The sequence below is a fragment of the Poecilia reticulata genome, chromosome 10 (genome assembly GCF_904066995.2).
Source record: "Poecilia reticulata chromosome 10, P_reticulata-male-v2, whole genome shotgun sequence".
Classification (NCBI taxonomy): Eukaryota; Metazoa; Chordata; class Actinopteri; order Cyprinodontiformes; family Poeciliidae; genus Poecilia; species Poecilia reticulata.
Genome location: NC_088839.1, coordinates 25,496,681 through 25,516,925, shown reverse-complemented (window position 1 = coordinate 25,516,925; position 20,245 = coordinate 25,496,681). Strand labels below are relative to the sequence as shown.

General features: G+C 37.7%; 1 protein-coding gene across 4 annotated transcripts in view; it reads right to left on the bottom strand.

Moving 5' to 3' along the window:
• Window positions 1-20,245, bottom strand: part of drp2 (dystrophin related protein 2) — a 119,258-nt gene that overhangs the window by 52,971 nt on the left and 46,042 nt on the right. For all 4 annotated transcript variants that reach the window (XM_081611750.1, XM_081611748.1, XM_008420714.3 and 1 more), the window contains 3 exons: window positions 15,556-15,702; window positions 9,710-9,788; window positions 5,023-5,083 (listed from right to left, as the gene is read on the bottom strand). In XM_081611750.1, the coding sequence (XP_081467876.1) occupies window positions 5,023-5,083; window positions 9,710-9,788; window positions 15,556-15,702 (287 nt within the window). The remainder of the gene's footprint in view (window positions 1-5,022; window positions 5,084-9,709; window positions 9,789-15,555; window positions 15,703-20,245) is intronic.

Genomic DNA, 20,245 nt, shown 5'->3' with positions numbered 1-20,245 from the left:
TATTATTGCCATCTGAAGAAATGCACAGCTCCCGGCCAAAAACAGCCAATCAGAGCCAGGAGGCGGGTCTTAATGCAATCAATCACTTGCTGTCAGGGGTGAAAGTAGTTTTCAATTCTTGGGGGTACTATGACAAAAAAAAATTATATTATATATATATATATATATAGCTTCTTTGTGTGCTTTGGAGTTTCTGTGCTGATGATTTTTTTTTGAAGCAATAAAAGATGGGTAGCTCTTGAATTGCTACAAAATAAAGCTGTATTTCCTCCCTCAGCCCACTGGCTGCAATGTTGACACCTTGAGATGCCATGAGATCTAAATCCTGAACATCATGGCATGGAGAGCATCCCAGTTTTCCATGTCTGGCATATAACCATTAATTTTAGCTTTTAAACTGGTTATATTGATCCTGTGTCCAGACAGGGATAATCAGTAGCCCAGCATCATGACCTGTTTGTTCTGAAGATCCTGCAGCTTCCACTTCTCTTCCTAACATGGCGCCTCCTCACCCTGAATCTCATACTGAGAGGAGGGACCACAGAGCTCTGTTAGGTTAAAGCTCATCTTCTGAAGTTGGGATATTTTTCCTCCAACAGTTTCCAGAGGAATCACCTCAAATCAGATGTTGGACTGGATTTTATTTCAATGTTATTTGTGAATGTTAGAGCCTCATTTTCAACAGTGGAGCTATAAAGGTTGAAAAAGGTTATAATTTTGGAGAAAATCTCATCAATATCAATATTTCCACTAAATTAAAGGCAAAAAACAATATAGTTTGATAAAGGAAAAGCCTCTCAGACTCTGAGCCCGACAGCACCAAACTATTTTTTATATTAGACAATTAATTTAATTTCACGTAATTATCACGGTAGAAGCCATTTGAAATACTTAATGAAACATATTTACCGTGTTTGATGTTTGTTGTAAATGACGTATACTCACAAAGAACGAGGTAATTAGTCCAAGTTTGTCGTTTATTGAACGTTCAGAAACTACAGCGGCTGTGATGAGCCACAGCAAAGGTAAACAAAGGCAAAACAACCTGAACAGGTGATCAACTCTAAACCACTCGCACATTTTTACTCTCCATCTCTCTCTGTCATTTAAGCACACCCGTTGTCATGGCAACCTCCTGCGCTCCACAAGCCAACCAGAGATTACGTTAAAAACATAACATTCAGTCTGTTACGATATCAGGTTTGCAGGCTCGATATTTATTTTGCGATCATTAATAAACCTCTCATGAACACAGCGGTGGTTGATTATGTTGTGTCTACCACTAGGTGGTGTACGAGAATAGGATGGACTGAGGGAGAGAAGAGGAAGAAGAGATAAGATGGAGGAAAGGAATACCTGATGTACTGCTGAGCGAGTTCTGAATAAACGCTGTTAAGAGTTCTTTGTCTACTTCAGCTTCTGCCTCATTCTGGCTTCCAAACATAACAGATTAGTTCATTTTAAACTCCTGCTCTGCTCGTTATTTTGGTAATAGAACCGAAACGCACAGAATTGCGCAACACCTTGTTGAAACAATAATCACTGAGATTATTATTGTTTTTGTGTCATTAATTTGAACACGTTTTGTTGAATTTTTTGTTGTTGTTCTTTCATAAAGTTACGAACGTTTTAAGCCAGCCAGAGGACGACATGCTGGTCTCAGCTTCCTGACGGCGTTCAGTTTGTCTCCTAATGCCGAGATCGACTCAAAACCTTCCGCGATCGACACATCGCACCGCTGCTCTAGCAAAGCACGAACAGTTCAGAAACAAAATGAAATGGGAAAAAAGTTATTTATTAACTGATTAAGTCGTGTTTTAGATTGATCTTAAAAAACTAATCAGTCACGGCTGCACAGTGAACCCATTCATGTTTTACAGCAGATAGCCGCTCCTCTCTCGTGCAGGTACTGCTTACCCCCGCTAAATCTTTAAGGGGTACGCAGTACCCTGCCGTACCCCTTTACTTTCACCCCTGGTTGCTGTTAAATGTGCTCATCGGTGGAGAAACAACTTACCGTTACAGAGAAACCGTTTATCCACCTTAGCATTTACAATAAGATCCGCTTGTAGCGGCAGGAGAGAGCAAAGAGGTTTGGGAAAGGGAAGGGAATAGAGCAGCGCCACACACGATAGTGACTGACAGCGCTAAGACCTGCCTCCGTACTCTGATTGGTTGTTTCTAGTTAACACTGGGAGCACTGGGAGAAGATAGGAGCATACCATATTGACAGTGACAGCTTCATCAAATATGTAAAAACCATCTATACTTTTTCTATAAAGTTACATACTGCAGCTTTAAGCAAAAGGATTTTCCTATTTTCAATTTGCCCAGCTTTATGCTTAATGGAAACGCAGCTTGTGAATACTTTTTGCATGACATGCCAAGAAATTTTAGGCCTGAAAAGTCCAAACACGAGTCAAACATAATGAAAGGATTCATGTTCAGACATTAGAGTTACAACACATGACTGCTCTGCTGCTCTCATAAATAGAACATGATCCAACTCATTTATATCCTTTCAAGAAAAAACAAAACTCTGGGCTGCAGTTTCCTCTGAAGGGAACATCCAGGAAATGTATCATCTATAAAATGGATCCAATAAAAGGACAAGAGCAGCAGGATAAATGAGAAACCCCACAGCAGGAAGTCTGCCAGGAAACACGGGCCTCTCAGGGCTGGAATCATCATTCTACCTGCACAAGCGCTCATTGATTACTGCCGAGCAGAGAGCTACTCAGATGCCATACATCTCCCATCCCCACCGGAATAGGAATACAGTCCATAAAACACTGACTGGCAGGCTAAACAAAGACCCACAAGGTTGTGTTGCAGATGATTAACAAGATAAATACTGCAAGTCTACAGAGGAGCAAAGCGCATAAATGTTTGTTCAGTTGCAAATGGACCATTATGTTCAAAGATGTGCCTAAATGTACCTATGACACATTTACGACACTATTTATTTATTTAAAAAAAAGTCTTTCTATGAGGATAAGTAGTATCGATCAGGTGAGCTGATAAATAAATGAGTGCTTAGCCAAACAGAGCTCACAGTAGCTTCTGCTCAAATCACAATCATTATTTTTCTACTCACCAATAAACCTTTAAACTACGGCGAGATCTTTGAACATTTCTGGAAATGTGTCTGCTACTAAAGGTTCGATAAAGATGCAGTTATGAGAAAAGGTGTTTATCCCAGGTCTCTTCTGCATCTTCTTCTTCAAATCAAAATCAAATTTTATTTGCATAGCACATTTCAGCAACAAGGTATTAAAAAAACCACAAAAAAATCAGCAACTGAAACATTAAATGTCCAAGTGCCGTCATTTACACGTCAAAATGTTGGTTAGTGTTTTATTTATTATGGTACAAAAGCAACTTTAAAAAGGTTTTTAGTGTAGATTTAGAGGAACTCAGTGTTTTCTCAAAGTTTGCTCCACACTGTAAAACATTTGAACTTGAAAATTAAAGTCCACCTGCAGCCTTGAAAGCAACTTGGGAGAGGTCTGATTGGAACTAGTAGAAATCCTGACTAACGAGATGCAGAAAAATATTTTACATTGATTGTACAACAGCCTGTCGTCAAAGCAAAAAACACCTGCAGATGGTAAAGTTGTTTTTTTTTGATTGGTTAGCACTGAATCAATCTGAATAAGATCTACAGTAACACCAAGAGAAAGACAAGAAACTTTTGCTTCAACATTTTGATGTTTAATGTATTGAATCTGTCATATTTGTACAGATAATTAAGGAAAACCTGATTCAATCTGACAGGAAAACTGTTTCAATGTGTATTTAAACAGGACATTGTTGCCTGATGAACTTCCTTCCTTCCCTGTGGAAAGTCGACCGCAGGCAGCGCCGCTGTGCTCGTCTGTTAGTGCTTACTGCCCTGTAACCCGCTCACAGCAGGTGGTTCTGCTGCAGGTCACCTCTTACTGACAGGCTGTCGTTCTTCTACAATGTTTCCCTGTGGTTCCCCAATAAGACGGCATCAAAATCAGGGTTTCATCATTTCCACAGGCAGACAATTAACTGGCAGAGAGCTAATCAGTCTGACGACTGTTCTGGTGGTAAATTTAAGCTAAACTTTGTCGCTCTTGCATCCTGATTTTTCCTCGCTGGTTCAACTGCTGTGTAATTTTACAGAATTACACAAATAAATGCTGATTTTTTTTATCTTTGCCTACAATCAGAGGTGGACAGAGTACACAAAATTACCCAAAATTGTACTCAAATAAAAGAAGCACTACTTCAACATATATTTAATGAGGTAAAACTAAAAAGTAGCCATCCAAGAAATTACTCAAGTAAGAGAAAAAAGTATTTGGTAAAAGTCTGTTTAAGCAACTGATCAAATCATTTAATATTTAAAAATTATCACCAGATGGACTAACATATAAAGTGGAAAGTTTAGTATTTTAAGGAGGAAAATGACAATACTTCATATAAATAACTAAAACATAACAGAATCTGCAAAATATTTTTTTCCAAATCAGTTTCTATCAATAAAAAACGTGTGAAACTTTAACAAAAACAGCAGGTGTGTGTGTCTGTTTATGGTGAATTTCTGGTTAAAACGTGTTCGATTTTCATTCAGTTGGTAGAAAATCCAGAAATTTAACTTAATTACTTCATAATAAAATTACTCAAGTAAAAGTAAAAAGTACATTGTAGTAAAAATACTCCTGAAAGTATATGTTTTTCAAAAAGGTTACTCTGCCTAGACTTTATCAGAATAAAGTATCAAACCAACTGGGGCTCGTATTTGTGAGCAGAACTGTAATAAATTGTCTATTGATCTCCACAAAATCACCAAGGAGGCTGAAGAATTAATCAACATAAAAGGCTCATTTCTGCAAGTATGTGAGGAAATCAACTGCGTAATATTACGAAATTCATTACAGCAATTTCTGTTTGTTTTTTCACTGAATCTGGCACTAAAAATATCATCTAACCGAGTCATTTAACCTGGCATGAAGAAGTGCATTCACCTGGACAACACAAGCACTCACTTACTTAATGTAGTAGGGCACTTTGTTTGGGGAGATGGCACGCTCCCATGGTACCTGGACTGAACCTGTGCAAACACAGAGAGAGACAGAGAAGGGGGTAAAAATCAATTTGAGAGCGGTCCCGTCATGCATGAGCTGTGCTCCGTGCGCCTGACAGCGTGTCTGGACACAGCGTCCATTCAGACCTTTGCTAACGGAGCTGCTGCCCGGTACAACAGGCGCAGTGAAGCCAGAGAAACGAGTTCATGGTGTAACGAGGTTCTCACAGAGAGCCGGTCGTAGATCACAGCCAGGGAGTCGGTGAAAGAGGATCCCTGGAGAATTTACTCATTTACTCGTACAAAGCCAAAGTTTGGATTAGGAAAGTCAAAATGTGGACTATCAAATTTAAGAATGCAAAACCAGAGGTAATGAATTTCTATAAAGGTCTGACTAGATAAAGGAAGAGCATTATAGACAAGTTAATTACCTGGCTAACACTTTATCTGAGCGGGTGTGACGGACATAACACCTGTGATGAAGGACTCTTCATGAATGTTTACCGCTGCTGTCATCAAGTGTCATTCAACAAATAAAGACACTTTTTGTGCAACTTCGCATTAAAAGTATTTATTTACCAAACAATGCAAAACTGACACATTTAATGAACTTTTAATGCAACTTTTAATGGAATTTTACATTAAAAATGTATTTATTTACCAAATAAAGCAAAATGTACACTTTAAATGACCTTTACTGCAACTTTGCATCATTAGTGGAATTATTTACTGAAAGACGTTTCATGAAGACATTCTTGAAGACTCCTTCTTGTTTATTACATGTGTTCGTCATGTCAGGCTTATGCACACCCCTTAATATAAAGTGTTACCATTAACGGCAAAATAACAAAATATTACCAAGTATTTATTGGTCTAGTTTCTCGTAAAAATATCTTAGTACACCTGAAATAATTCAAAACTAACTTAAAGGGAACTTTTAAGCAGAATAACTCATTAATATTGACGTAAAACTACTGGCAAGTTATTTCACTTATAAAAAGTGTTTTGATGTTTTTGGTAAAAGAGTTCTGTGAGCTCTGTGTCATTTATGTAAACATTTCCAGATTTGAAGTTCATTTTCCATTTAGCTCTTAAAAAGATACATTTTCTAAAACATATCCTGAACATTTCCTTTTAAAATGTTCCTATTATTCAGGATCCTGTTCATTCGCAGACTGGATAAGCTTTTCCTTTTTAGACTTTTCTCCTTTAAATTAATTTCCTGGAATCCTTACAACATTTTTGTAAATCTTATATCAACGTGAATTTTCCTGCAAAGTAGCTGCAAAAAAAAAAAAAAAGCAAATCCGTTAATGAACTCGAGTCTGGCAGCTCAGATCAGGATGAAGGTCGCTGGGATTTTCCTAGCAGATGCTCTTGTTCAGATAAACTCAACTAAAAACAGAGATTTTTACACTTTTTCAGCTCGTTTTGGAATATATGATGGAGAAGCAGGGCCGAACTAAGAAAATGTAACAAAACTAAATAAATACATTACAATAGTCATAACATTAGAAGAACAAAGTCATAAAATTACAATAATAATGGTGTAAAAAATGATAGTAGTTTACTTTTAAAATAAAGTCACTACATTACAAGAATAAAGACACAATATTCTTGCAAGTCTGTTTGTTCTTATTTATTATCTGATGTCCAAGTTATTAGTTTTTCTGGTGGATGGCGAGAAACAATTTGATTCCTTGTATGTCTAGTACATATAATGAAGTGGACAAATAGAGTTTGACTTTTACTTTATTCTCATAATATTGTAACTTTATTCTTGTGGCTACATGTTATTATTTTCTCAGTCGGGCCCTGAGACTTCGTAGTTATCTTTCAACAGGATAAAGTTATATAGTTCATAACTCTGACCTTTGTCAAAGTTTTGTAACAAGAAAACTGCTGTTGAATAAAGTCACAATCTTGCTTGCAGTTTTCCACAAACTGTGTGTAAAAACTTGAATCTCCACTGTGACTCTTGGTGGTGGCAGCATCAAGCTGGTCGGACTGGAAAATGGATCAACAGAAAACCTGCTATAGGCTGCAGACGACAGTCTAATAAACAATAACAAAAAAACAAAACGACAAAAACTCTACAGAGCAATAACTCTAAACAAACATTAAATTCACGTAAAAAACTCACCGGACTATAAGGAGGATTAAGCAAAACAAAACAGTCAAAGCCCAGAACGTGTCACTCTGCTGACTGCGGCAGCCGTAATGCAACTAAAACAGTTTGACACAAAATCGCTTCGAGGTCAGTCAGCACAACCAGAAATAATCTGCACTAATTCAACTGATTTACTCCAGAACAATATATAAGGTGCTCCAGATTAGTTTAATAAATTAAAGGCTTTTTAAGTGCGCCCTTTAATTATAGTCTGGAAAATATGGTACGTTAATGTGGCCTAGTTAAATCCAGCTGAGACTTTACAGCAAAACCTGGACACTACTGAGAGACTCTGCATCTAATCTGATGACAGCTGTAAATCCAGTGAGTGGTTCTTTTACAGAACATGAATGCAATGTGAAAAATGTTTTTGTTCTGATTTATAAGAACTTGAATTATTTTCCTAACACTTGTGGAAGACATGATGTCTTTCATGATGTATTTATGTGAAAGACGACGTTTTGGTCTTTCACATAAATAAAACAATAAAACAGACTGAAGGTTGAGCTTGTAAGAAGTTCATGGGATATAAACTCTTTGTATTGTTGTAATTTTATGTAAACCAGAGGCTTTCAGTGCTTCCATACATTAAAGGTGCAGAAGTTTATCTTTTCACAGTCAAGTTTTCAACACTGACCTTCACCTTGAGTAACCAACTTCACACAATGATTTAAAGAAAAACAAATCTCTTTATGAATGAGACAAGTGAAAATGTGTTTATCACAGAATTATCATCCGATTGATTAACTAATTGCAGACACAAGAACAGAGAGATCACAGATGACTGAATCAATACAGATTTAATCTGCTGGTACCAATAGTTTACTGATTCGATCGGTAAAACGTTGAACCATTTCAGAAATGAAGACTTTACCTCAGAGATCACTCCAGTCCTTGAGCGTTTCTCTCCTGTAACTTTCAGATGCTCCCTGCTCCGACTCACCTGAATCAAAGAGCTGAATCCCCTCATCAGCAGCCACTCAGCCCTCCAGAGGCCTGCTAACGACCCATTCAGCTGATTTATGCATTCTGGAGGAGGGGTTCATCTCAAAGTTGCAGAATAGTAGCTGTGGAGGACTGGAGAACTGCTTGAAACCAAACCATTGTCCAAGCCAACGACAGAAGTCAAATTTGACCTTTCTGTCAGTCAGAGACATAAAAAGATGATTTGTGAATCTACAGGGACGGCGCCACATCAGCATCCTTCATCGCTAACGTCCTGTTTATTGGAAACCTGTTTAACCTTCTGAATAACTTCTTTGCCTCGTTCACATGCTGCCATGTTGTTGCTCCTCTGCTCATCAGGCAGAATTGAGTGGTGGGTTATGCTGGTGCATTTTGATGCTTTACACCTTCTGTCTTCTTTTTAGACTAAAGTAATGTTAGTACCAGCTGGTTTACACGCCTTCGTTTGCTACTTCTAACATACTACTGGCTGCATTTCCATTACAAATATGCACAAATCTTTGTCTATATTCTACTGAAGTTGAAAAAACACAATTTCACAGCTCAGAAGTTTTCATTAAATAAGAAATTAAATGAAAATCACACATGAATAAGCTTGTTTACGCGATAAGGCATTAAAAATAATGACAGCAATGGATGTAAATAGATGTAAATGGATGTAAATAGTTAAATAATATATATATATATATTCAGCCATGGCGCTCTGTCATTATCTGTCAGCCATCAGAGGAGACGTCTGCATCTTATCCTGGCATGGGAGCGACAACCTCTTCACACGTTTTAGAGAATTTTAGACGCTGATTTTACAGAAGAGCTTTGGATTCAACAGGTTTGAATGAACTGTGTGATGCTGTGAAAGCTCTGGTGGATCCAGCTGCACAATGTCTAAAAAAAATAAAATAAACCAAAATCAAACCCTCATCCTCCTCCTACCACTTCCTGTCGTCTTCTTCGTCGTTTTGACCAGTAGAAACATCCGGCTGTTGATCACGTGGCTCGTATGATGCAAAAAACTGTTTCAATGTGTCTGAAAAACTTTCTCCCAAAAACTTTTTAGTTTTTTCTTTTTTTTTAAATTGCCATGTTTCCATTTGTGATTTCAATTTGTGCCATTTTATGTTTAATTTTATGGGTCTCAACCTGAGAACCAGAAGCAACACACTCACACAAAACCCAGCTTTTACATTTCATTTTGAATTTAAATCAGATCCCACTTTTAGACAACCTGCTGCCTCTCCTCATCCTCTGCAGAACAGCAGGTAGAAGAAGAGACAGAATTTATAAATGTGGATCTCTGATCAAATTAGGTCCACGTGTGCCAGAGGAACAAAGCTCTCCAGCTCCACCTCTAACCCAAATGCACACACACACACACAGCAGCTTCTAATTGTATTACCCCCCTCCCTCCTCTCCACACACACACATGCATCCACTTTCTTTGAGGTGGTGCCTTGGCACAGCACGCCACAGATTGTTGCAACACAAGGCACCAACTTCAAATAGAGGAGGACCCTTACTGGAGAGGAAATGCTGCGATCCAGGGCCAAAGTCTCTGTGTGCATCCTGGAGCTGCTTCAGCCGCTCCTCGATGGAGCCCTGAGGACACACACACACACAAAGACACGCACAAAGTTAAATCAAAGACACTCCTGCTGCTCCGCACTCCTGATCACAAGCCTCCGCAACTGGAAAACAAACACGCACACAGGCTACTCGCTTCTTCTCTATTAGCTAACTGCTGAATGTAGAATTAGCTGGGGTTTTGTTTGTTTTGGATTTTTTTTTCTCCAGCTCCTGAAAGCAGCAGGTAGAAAATGAAGACAGGGAATAGAAAATTATTTGTTCTGTGAAAAGGTGAAAAGTATGGCAGGCTGCAGAGTCGTGTGGCGGAGAGCTGCAGAGAGAAAGCGTTAAATGTTGCGTCAATAGCCATGGAGACAGAGCTGACAGAATTAAGCTTGACATGGTTTTCAAAAAAAACTTTAATATCTGGTAGGTTTCCCACCAAATGAGATTTAGCCTGTCTAATCCCAGTTTATGTGAAAAGTATTGGATTTGGCACATGAATCCATGTCAGCCTCCTCAAACAATGGGAGGTAAATCCACTCACTGTGGAGAGAGTAGGCAGGCAAAGATAGAAGGAGAAAAAGATAAAGATTAAATAGACAATGCTCTTAAAAACTAAGAACCTGATTTCAGTGAACATCTACCAGACCAGGAAACTCAAAAACACAATCTGGAGCTTGATTTAAATTGTTTTAGACGAACAGAGAGCACCGTCGCTCCGCCTGGGAGATGTTACTGCCAACTTTGCTGTGTTCTACAATCTATTTGCTCTACAGGCAATTTAGCCAGGCATAAGGAAGATAAATGACTAAATTATCCATGAATGGCAAATATTAGCAAAACAAATTTGGACAAGGACTTCCACTGGTGCCAGACAAACCAAAATAAACAGTGATCTATCTGGAACAGCAGTTAAGCATTTAATATTTCAATTAGAATAGAAATGACACCAAAGAGAAAGGTGACTTCATTCTGCTGCCTCTGGAGATACAATGTACAATACTATCAAATTTCTTCCATTTCAAGTCCAGACATTCAGACTTTTTTGAGTCATTTTAAAGCTTCTCTTTGTTGATTTTGGATTAAATTAAGAGTCGGGGCTAGGAGAGCATAGAGTAGTTTGAACATAGAAAATGAATCAAGTGGAAAAGTAGAGGAAAGAAAATCTTTTTGAGATAAATATCAGCTGAAGCCTGTGTTTTAAAGAACAATTTGTGGTTAATATGTCACATTTGCTTCTGTTTTAATTATGTTATCTTTGGTATTTTAAATATTCAACTGCACTGTAAATCATTTGTAGGTGGTTTAACTTAAAAAAAAAAGCAATTTAAGTCAACAAGAAAATTCTTCTGGTTTTAACTCAGAAATTAAAATTCATGAAGTTGATTTAAGTTGTCTAAACATCGTTTTTAAAGTTCATTAATCTTAAATTGTGAGTTTTAACTTAATGTTGCAATTTAAACCAAATAATTACTTCACGATATACAAGATGATAGTTTGATCAGTTATTTTGTACTTGAGTAGGCTTTTTACCAAATACTTTTTTATTCGAGTAATTTTTCAGATGGCTACTTTTTTACTTTTACTTGAGTAAAAATATGTTGAAGTATCAATACTTTACTTGAGTACTTTAGAGTATTTTTTGGTACTCTACCCACATCTGGAAGTAGGTCAGATTATTACCAAATGATGAACAGAAAAAATTTACCTAGACAGGATTACTGTTTTAGTCAAGCTGGAACAAAAACTCTTAAACTGAATCTTCTTTTGACATAAGTTTGAATCAGCCAATGAAATGGCAGCATGCAGCCGCGCTGAAGATGATTGGCTGAAGTTCAAACTGAACGACTTTATTTGATGACTTAGTTTGTGCCGGATGATCCGTCTGACTATTTCAGAAACTTTTAATCCACGGAGATTTTCACCCTGAACCATCTCTTATGCTTAAGGTTAGAAAAACAGAAAAAGCAGAAGGCAATTAGCTGGATGAAACTGCCTTACTAAGGTCAAAGGTGAGCCGTCATCTGGATTGTATCAGGGGTTCAGTTTGCTGCTGCTGCTGCTAGAGGTGTGATGGGGTTGGGAATCTTTTATTGGACCCGTTGGAACCAGCAGAGCATCAATAAATGTCACAGCGTACCTGAGTATCTTTACTGGTCGTCTCGGTCCCTTTATGACTGCAGCGCACCAGTTTCCTGACGGAAACTTGCAGCAGGATTCATGTTGCACAGTAAAACCAAATACGTTGGGAAAGTTCTTGTTTTTTATTTCTGGGTAATCCTAATAATTTTAACAAGCCGTTTATTTATTTCTATGTTTATTTCCAAGGTGTTTTTATAACAGCAGGTCCAGAGAAACACATATCACTTTTTTTTTTTTTGGGAACACCTTAAATTACAATTTTACGGAGCCCCACAGGGGACATGGGGAAAATGTTTCTTTTGGTTTTCATCGCAATAAGCAAAAACACCCTGGTTTATTCTGTATACAATCACCAATGTTGATGCAAAATCACATTTAAAGAGCCTCAGTGGAAACGTGTTTATATGTTCTGAACTGCTTGGTGCAGAAAATTGATTGAAAACTGATTTATACACTGCCGTTTGTGTAAGGTTGAAATGGAGCTGCACATGAAACGGACCTTTATTAACCAGATTACCAACACAAAAAGACAATCGAAACTGTCAGATGACTTTATTACACCATGAAAATAACTCAGAAATAGTTTGGATGTAGTTTTTCTTTCTTTCCTTCTAAATGGAAAGTTTCTGTTTGCATATTAGAAGGGATGGAAAAAGATGGAAAGTTAAAAAAAATACATATCTGCTGGGAAATATAGATCCAAAACAGCATTTTTTACACCATAATAATAAAAGCAAAAGCTATAAATAAAGGGTTTTATCTGGAGGCACACAGATCACCTCACTGAGAACAAAAGAAAGAAGGGGATAACCTGTTTTAAAGATCATTTTCCTTTAAAGGGAAAAGGAAAATGAATGGATTAGACTTTCAATATGTTCTATTTTTGTAGCTCTACAAATGTCAGACTCAAAGGACTTTTCAAGGAAATGCTGAAGGGTGATGAAGACATCTTGGAAGCAGTCTCTAAAGACCCTGAGTGTCTGCAAAATGTTAATCATTCAGCTGTGAAGACGTTTGAATCTGAACCAAAATGGACAGAGAAACTTACAGCTAAATCTGTTCTGGAGTTTCTTTTCAACATGTGGACCAAGACTTTCTCACTAAATATTAGAACGTCGATTTATTTATAAGGGTTGCAAATCAAACATGGGCAAATTCTGAGCTACAAAAACTCTTTGCATCCAAATGGTCTTTTGCTTTCAAAGTGGGATTTTAATTTCTACAAACTTTCCAAGTGGTTCTAAATGATTATTATCTGAAAAGAGAGGCAGAGAGAGTAAAAAAAAGCGCCGGCTGACATTTCAGGCTGCGAAGAATGATGTCATGAAGGTTATCTAATGTGAGCAGGATGTTTTAACAGCAGGTGAAAGCTGAGAGGGTTTTATTGTGTTTGTAGGAGCAGAGACAGTCTGCTGACGGTGGATACAGCTGATGCTTGAAAAACGCTGCAGCTTTCCCTGCTGGTGCATCCATCCAATCAGCTCAGCAGGGAGGGGAGGGGAAGCTCACTTCAATGTTTTAAAGGCTTTAAAGGTGAGTGCCTCAGATTCAATGAAGTATTGCCCTCAATTTGTAAATGCATGTTCAAGCAAACATTTCTACTGCAAACATCAGTTTTTACCGCTCCTTCTGGGTATTCTGGAACGTCACTTTTAGGTTATTTCTGCTTTATGACATGCATCACCCTGCTGCAGCTCTGTCGTTTTAAAAAAAAATAAAGTTTGCATTTCATAATCTGCTGTCATAAATAGATCTACGTTCTCAGCAGCAATGCTACAAAACTGTGTGACTTTGAAAACTAAAACTGCGCAGACCAAGCAAAACAAACCAAAATCTCACCTTGGAAATCCAATTAAATCTCTAATGGAAGATTTTTATATGGAAATTCCTAAAGTTCAATTCATCTTTATCAAAGCAGGACTTAAAAGAGAGTCCATGCTTGCTTTTAACAGGCCGTTAATATTACTATCGCGTAGCTCGACTGATGATCCCCAAAGAAGAAGCACTCAGCGACATAAAGTATTAAAGATATGTGCAAAGAGCAAAAAATTAGTCAAAGTTATGACATGCTGTGCAGTTCAAGAGGGTAAACCTGATGATAAAAGCAGACAGTAATATTACATTAAAAGAAAGATTTTTTGTCTCTTTTTCATTTGATGTTCACATTATTCAACTAAAAAAAAAATCTTAGCTGGTAGAAAACATGTAATTAGCAGAAGTGTTAGAAAGTGAAACATTTTACAACAGAATTAATTAAAGAATTTGAAATTAAGAGTAAAAACATTTGCACAGTTTGTGTTTCAAAGTCTGTCCCTGCCTCTGTGTTCATAATACCGATGATGTTTCTCATTTGGTTGAAAAGTTTAACTTTGTTCTAGAAAAAACACATTTTAAATAAACAACTTGTAAAGGCAGTTCTTCTGCTGATATGCTAAATGTTTAGTCAGGAAGTTTTGAGGATGAAAAATCTACTCCAAGTGATTCATGGAGCAATTATCAGAGGCAATAACAGGTGCTAAATATCTGCAAACTTAAATTTGGATGCGCTTATATTTCTGAAACCACAGACAACAGTAAAAATAAAATATGCCAAGCAAACAGAGTCTCTCTGGACTCATTGCTTTCCCACATATACACCTCTGGAAAAAATTAAGAGACCATTTAAAATGATCAGTTTCTCAGATTTTGATCTTTATAGATATATGTTTCAGTAAAATTAACATTGTTCTTTAATTATATGAACTACTGACAACATGTCTCTGAAATTCCAACCAAAAATATGAGAATTGGTCAAAATAAGAAAAGATGCAGCGCTTTCAAACCTCAAATAATGCACAGAAACCAAGTTCAGATTCATTTAGAAACAACAACACTAATGCTTTAACTCAGGAAGAGTTCAGAATCAGTATTTGGTGGAATAACCAGGAAGCTTTCAGTCGGGTTCAGTGCAGGGGGCTCTTCATTTCTTCCAGAGCTGTAGATCAGCTGTCATGCATGCATTTAGGAGTAAGTCTGCTGTTGTGCTTATCTGTGCATTACAGCCAGAGCAAATAGAGTTGGATTCTCAGATCAGAGCCGTTTAAGTCCTGCAAGCTTTGAAAAATACCACCTGCTGAAATCAGATGGTAATTTTGACAGAGAATGTATCCAGCACTCTGCAACAGAAGCCCGAGGCACTTTTCTTATTTATTAATAAATGTTATTTATCTTTGACTAAATCTAAGGAAGAATCCTTCTCTTGTCTTTCATGTAATCTGTATTTTTTAATTAGAAAAATCATCATCTCACTGAGGGAAATGTTTTTCTGTTCTATTTCGATCAGTTCTTCACCAGCTGAACCGAGGTCACTCATCACGTGATACAAAAAGTGGCGCAAATTTCTTTAAAGAGCCTTTAAAAAAAAGATGAACATGCAAAAGATTTTCAAAAATGCACTGCTTTGTGAATTCCTTCCACAGAGTTAAAATTTAGAGAAAGAGTTGAAAGCCTGAGGTTCTGAAAGACCGCAGCACAACGAATGATGCAACTTATTGACATGAAAGGTTTTCACTTTCTGCTGATGTGCATGAGCACCTTTATAGCTCCAGATATTACACCTGCACATCCTGCAGGAAAACGTGCTGCTGGCCGCATCAAACCTGCCAATAAACTCTACCTGAAGCACTTTCCATCTGCTGTTGAGATGCTCCAGGGCCCGGGCGTTCTCCATCGACAAATGGACATCAGAGATTGCCAGCTGGTGGGCCAACTCATTGACCTGCTTCATGCCCTCCTTCACCTGCGAGAGTTCCTCCTTGAACAGCTGCAGGAGCCACAAAGAGAACAAAAAGAGGCACAAAATGGTGCATAGTGGACATACTAATCATAAATGTAAATATCAGAAAAAAAAATACCTTAACTTAGATAATACTTGACTAATCAAAGAAAAGATTTTGTCACACTTTATGTGAAGGGATGTAAATAAGATATGACACTGGCTTTGGTAAATAACGACACTTTAAAAGCAAATTTGATTACAGGTGACATTTTAAAACAACAACAGTATTAAAATGGTCACTTTTAAGGTATTAAAAGTGTCACTTTTAATACAAAGTTACATTAAAAGTTGTAAATAATGACACTGTTAATGCAAAGCCGCATTAAAAGTGGCACTTTTAAAGAAAAATTGCATTAATGCAGAGCTGCAGTCAAAGATTTCCTAAATGTCACAAACTTTTGTACAGCAATGGTGAGGTAACATCTAGAAATCAAAGCAAATGAATTCTAATCACTGTAGATAAATGCCTAAAAATGAATAGACAATGAAAGCAAACCATCTGATCTCAAAAAGAAACAGAATAAATCATGTAAAAGTAATGAAGGTCAACAGAACCGACGGCTCATGAATTTGTCTGGAAACATTTCTTTAAACTAAGAAAAAAGAAAATTGGTTCACCACCTGAATTTTTATTTTTGCTAAAGTCTTTGCTCTTTACTGGCACTAAAATAAAAGTTTTGTTGCAGAAGACAAAGTCGCTACAAAAACAAAATCATGTAATTTGTGGAGGTTGAGAAAAGGAGAATAGAGTGACATTCATTACTGCTTCAAACTGTCCGACTTTATCCAAGAGCCAAGGTTTCCTGTACTCTTTTAAAGCATACATGATCAATATTTCTTTTTGTGAAGGTCGTTTTAAAAAGTTCTTCTTCAATATTTTGAGGACTTTGGCTGCTATTCATAACAGACGAATAGCACCTAAAAGTAATTTCCTTAACAAATAGGAAACATTTCAGCTACGATGTGAAAAGAGTCTGAGCACCATCCTTCACTTGATCGCTGAGTGTAAGGCAGCAGCTAACGGCTATTTTAGAGCCACCTTGTTGTTGAAAAACTGCTGTTCATGTTGCTTTCTGATCACACAGATATAGAATAAACAAACACAAGATTAATACTGCTAAATAGCAGCAGAAAGATTAAATGTTTGAAAGAATGCAGAAACAATCTCAGAAATCAGGGTAGCTTTTCCTGATCAGAAAATAAACAGGTTTAATGTTACCACAGTAACTTAAGACATTTCTAGTGCCTGGTCACTCTGACTCTGAGTTTAGTAATATATTTGTGATAAAACATTTAATCTTGAGCTAAAACATACAGTATTTGTCAAACTCAAGGCCCGTGGGCCAAATCCGGCCCACCGTAGCTTTTTATGTGGCCCTCCAGATTCTAGACTAAACCCCTAATGTGCTTAAATATTATGTTTTCAGTCAAATCTATGCCGTTTTTATCAATTTATTGCCAAATTATATCAATCAGTCCTTCCAGTTTATTGAGAATTATCAAGGAAATTCATGTAAAATCAACAAATCCCCGCACTTTTTTGTACTTTTTTTTTTACAGCTGATCTTTCTCAAAAATTGTGAAAAACTTTCTTACTTGTACTGACCAGCTGCCTCAGCTTTAACCAATGTCGGATTATAGTCCATGATCTATACAGCAAGTAATAAAAAGTCAAATTTACCATCATAAATAAGTGTAAATATTTCCAAATATTTCTAATTCGTATCACAAAGACTCAAGAAAATCACAAAAAGAATCAAGAAATCCTGGAGGAACTGAAGAGATGTTCAATAATATTATTTATTTTAAGAATTTATTGATATTTCAACAGTTTGTGAACATTCTGGCACAACTGGCCCTTTAAGAGCCTTCATGGTTTGACACCCCAGATCGAAATTATAATTTTTTTTCTAACTAAAGATGAGGTATCTGTGACTCATTAAATTACATGTATCTACTCAATATTGTCATTATTTCAACAACTACTTGGTAAATGTGATTTTTGCCAGGGCTGCACAGTGGCGCAGTTGGTAGAGCTGTTGCCTTGCAGCAAGAAGGTTCTGGGTTCGATTCCCGGCCCCGGTCTTTCTGCATGGAGTCTGCATGTTCTCTCTGTGCATGCGTGGGTTTTCTCCGGGTACTCCGGTTTCCTCCCACAGTCCAAAAACATGACTGTCAGGTTAATTGGTCTGTCTAAATTGCCCCTAGGTGTGAGTGTGTGTGTGCATGGTTGTGTGTCCTGTGTGTCTCTGTGTTGCCCTGTGACAGACTGGCGACCTGTCCAGGGTGACCCCGCCCCTCGCCCGGCACGCTAGCTGGAGATAGGCACCAGCAACCCTCCCGACCCCACTGAGGGACAAGGGTGAAAGAAAATGGATGGATGGATGATTTTTGCCAGATCAGAGTTGATGCTCTGGACTAAACAGCTCAGCCCTGTTTAGTCCGTTTTATTCAAGCTCTAGTCCATTTCTCTGTAAGTTCGGTTTGTTTGGGGAGATGTGAATGCTCAATCCAACTCTGATGCAGACCAAAAACTCTGAGCCGCCTAAAACCTTCAGTCTCAGGCCTGTTGAAGGGAACTCTGGAGTGGTTCAAATGCATATGTGAACGCCAAGCGAACCGGTGACAACGCAGGGCATTCTGGGTAAATGGAACAAAAACAGTACTAGTGGGTGAAATGAATCTTGGTCTTTCACCAAAGACAGAAGTGAAATCCACAGAAATCTGACGCTACTCCACTTTTGTTTACATTCTTTAAGACTCAGGCTGAGACACTTAGGGTGTTGAAGAAGGAAGTTGCATTCATGTCTTCCTCTGAGGCTTTTGTGTTGTTTTCTTCTGTCATTCTTGGTGCAGCGCCACCACAGGTGAGCAGGGGAACAGCTTTTTCAAATGGTTTGGTTTGTTTGACACAGTGTAGAGTGAAAGTGAACCACAGCAGCCAAACCAAATCTACCGGACTATCGGGGTTGAAAACACCATAAGTGTCTCATTCTGAATCTTTAATGTTATTTCTTTTGCTCTGTATTCATTTGCATATGGCCAATATTCTTTGTTTTTATGTGAACTAAAAGCCCAACCAGGGACAAGAACAGCAAATTATCTCAAGCAATAAATCTTAAATACTTGTTCTAATGCACAGATAAACTAACAAATGTATTTTATTTTTGGCTTTTATGTGATTTAAAAACTAAGTAGCACACATTTGTGAAACAGAGCAAGAATGAATAAAACTTTTTTTTATTATTTCAGAAATGATTTCTTTTCACAAAAGACATTTCTGCAAAGTGAAAGAAAACTGGTTGAATAACAACCAAATATATGAATAATCTAGTATAATTATGTTACAATATGAGGCATGATCATGTTGCTAAGCATTTTGATCTATTTATGACTTATTCTGACCTCTATCTCCAAATATTACTTGCAACTTGACATCCAGTAGACCCGTTTCTGAGCCCTAAGAGCTTCATTGTGAAACAGTAACTGAGTGTCTTACTTTCTAAATAACATCTAAGTGCCTTTACTCTACAGTGACAGCAAATATTGAGAAAGAAAATGAGGCTGCAGGCATCATCTGGATTAAAAGAAATTGATGAAAAGCCACAGAGAGCAACACTTCATTCCTTTATTCATTTACAAATTTATCTTCACTTGCTGCTGTGTCATCGATTTGCGTCATTACTTCTGTGATCAATGTGAACATTTTAGAGTAGTGCTGCTATTATTACATCTATGCTAACCTAATAATGGCTGACAAAAGAGTATACACGGTTTTAAGAATTGTTTTTATGACTGCAAGTCCAAAGTACAATTTAATTTCCAACGTGATTGCATGGCTTGAGCCTAAAAGAAGTCAGCCAAGAAAACCAAGCAAAAGTGAAAAGAGGAAAACTTTAACTTCACATAATTAATATTTTAGAAGACGATTCACAGGCTGGAAAATGCTGCTGTGGCTGAAACGGCTCCAAGTAAATGATAGAGCTTTGCAAAAGTCCATACATCCATCCATTTTCTTACACCCTTGTCCCTCAGTGGGGTCGGGAGGGTTGCTGGTTCCTCTCCAGCTAACGTACCGGGCGAGGGGCGGGGTCACCCTGGACAGGTCGCCAGTCTGTCGCAGGGCAACACAGAGACAGACAGGACACACAACCATGCACACACACACTCACTCACACCTAGGGGCAATTTAGACAGACCAATTAACCTGACAGTCTTGTTTTTGGACTGTGGGAGGAAACCGGAGTACCCGGAGAAAACCCATGCATGCACAGGGAGAACATGCAAACTCCATGCAGAAAGACCCCAGGCTGGGAATCGAACCCAGAACCTTCTTGCTGCAAGACAACAGCTCTACCAACTGCGCCACTGTGCAGCCCGCTTTGCCGTATTGCTTTTAGTATTTGAATCAAATTCATTACGTCTCAAACACAAACTTCAGTGTCTTTTATTGGTAATTTGAATCAACGCACAGCAGTGCATAATGGTGTTGGATTGTGTAGCGACGAGCATCGTACAGATCAAGAAA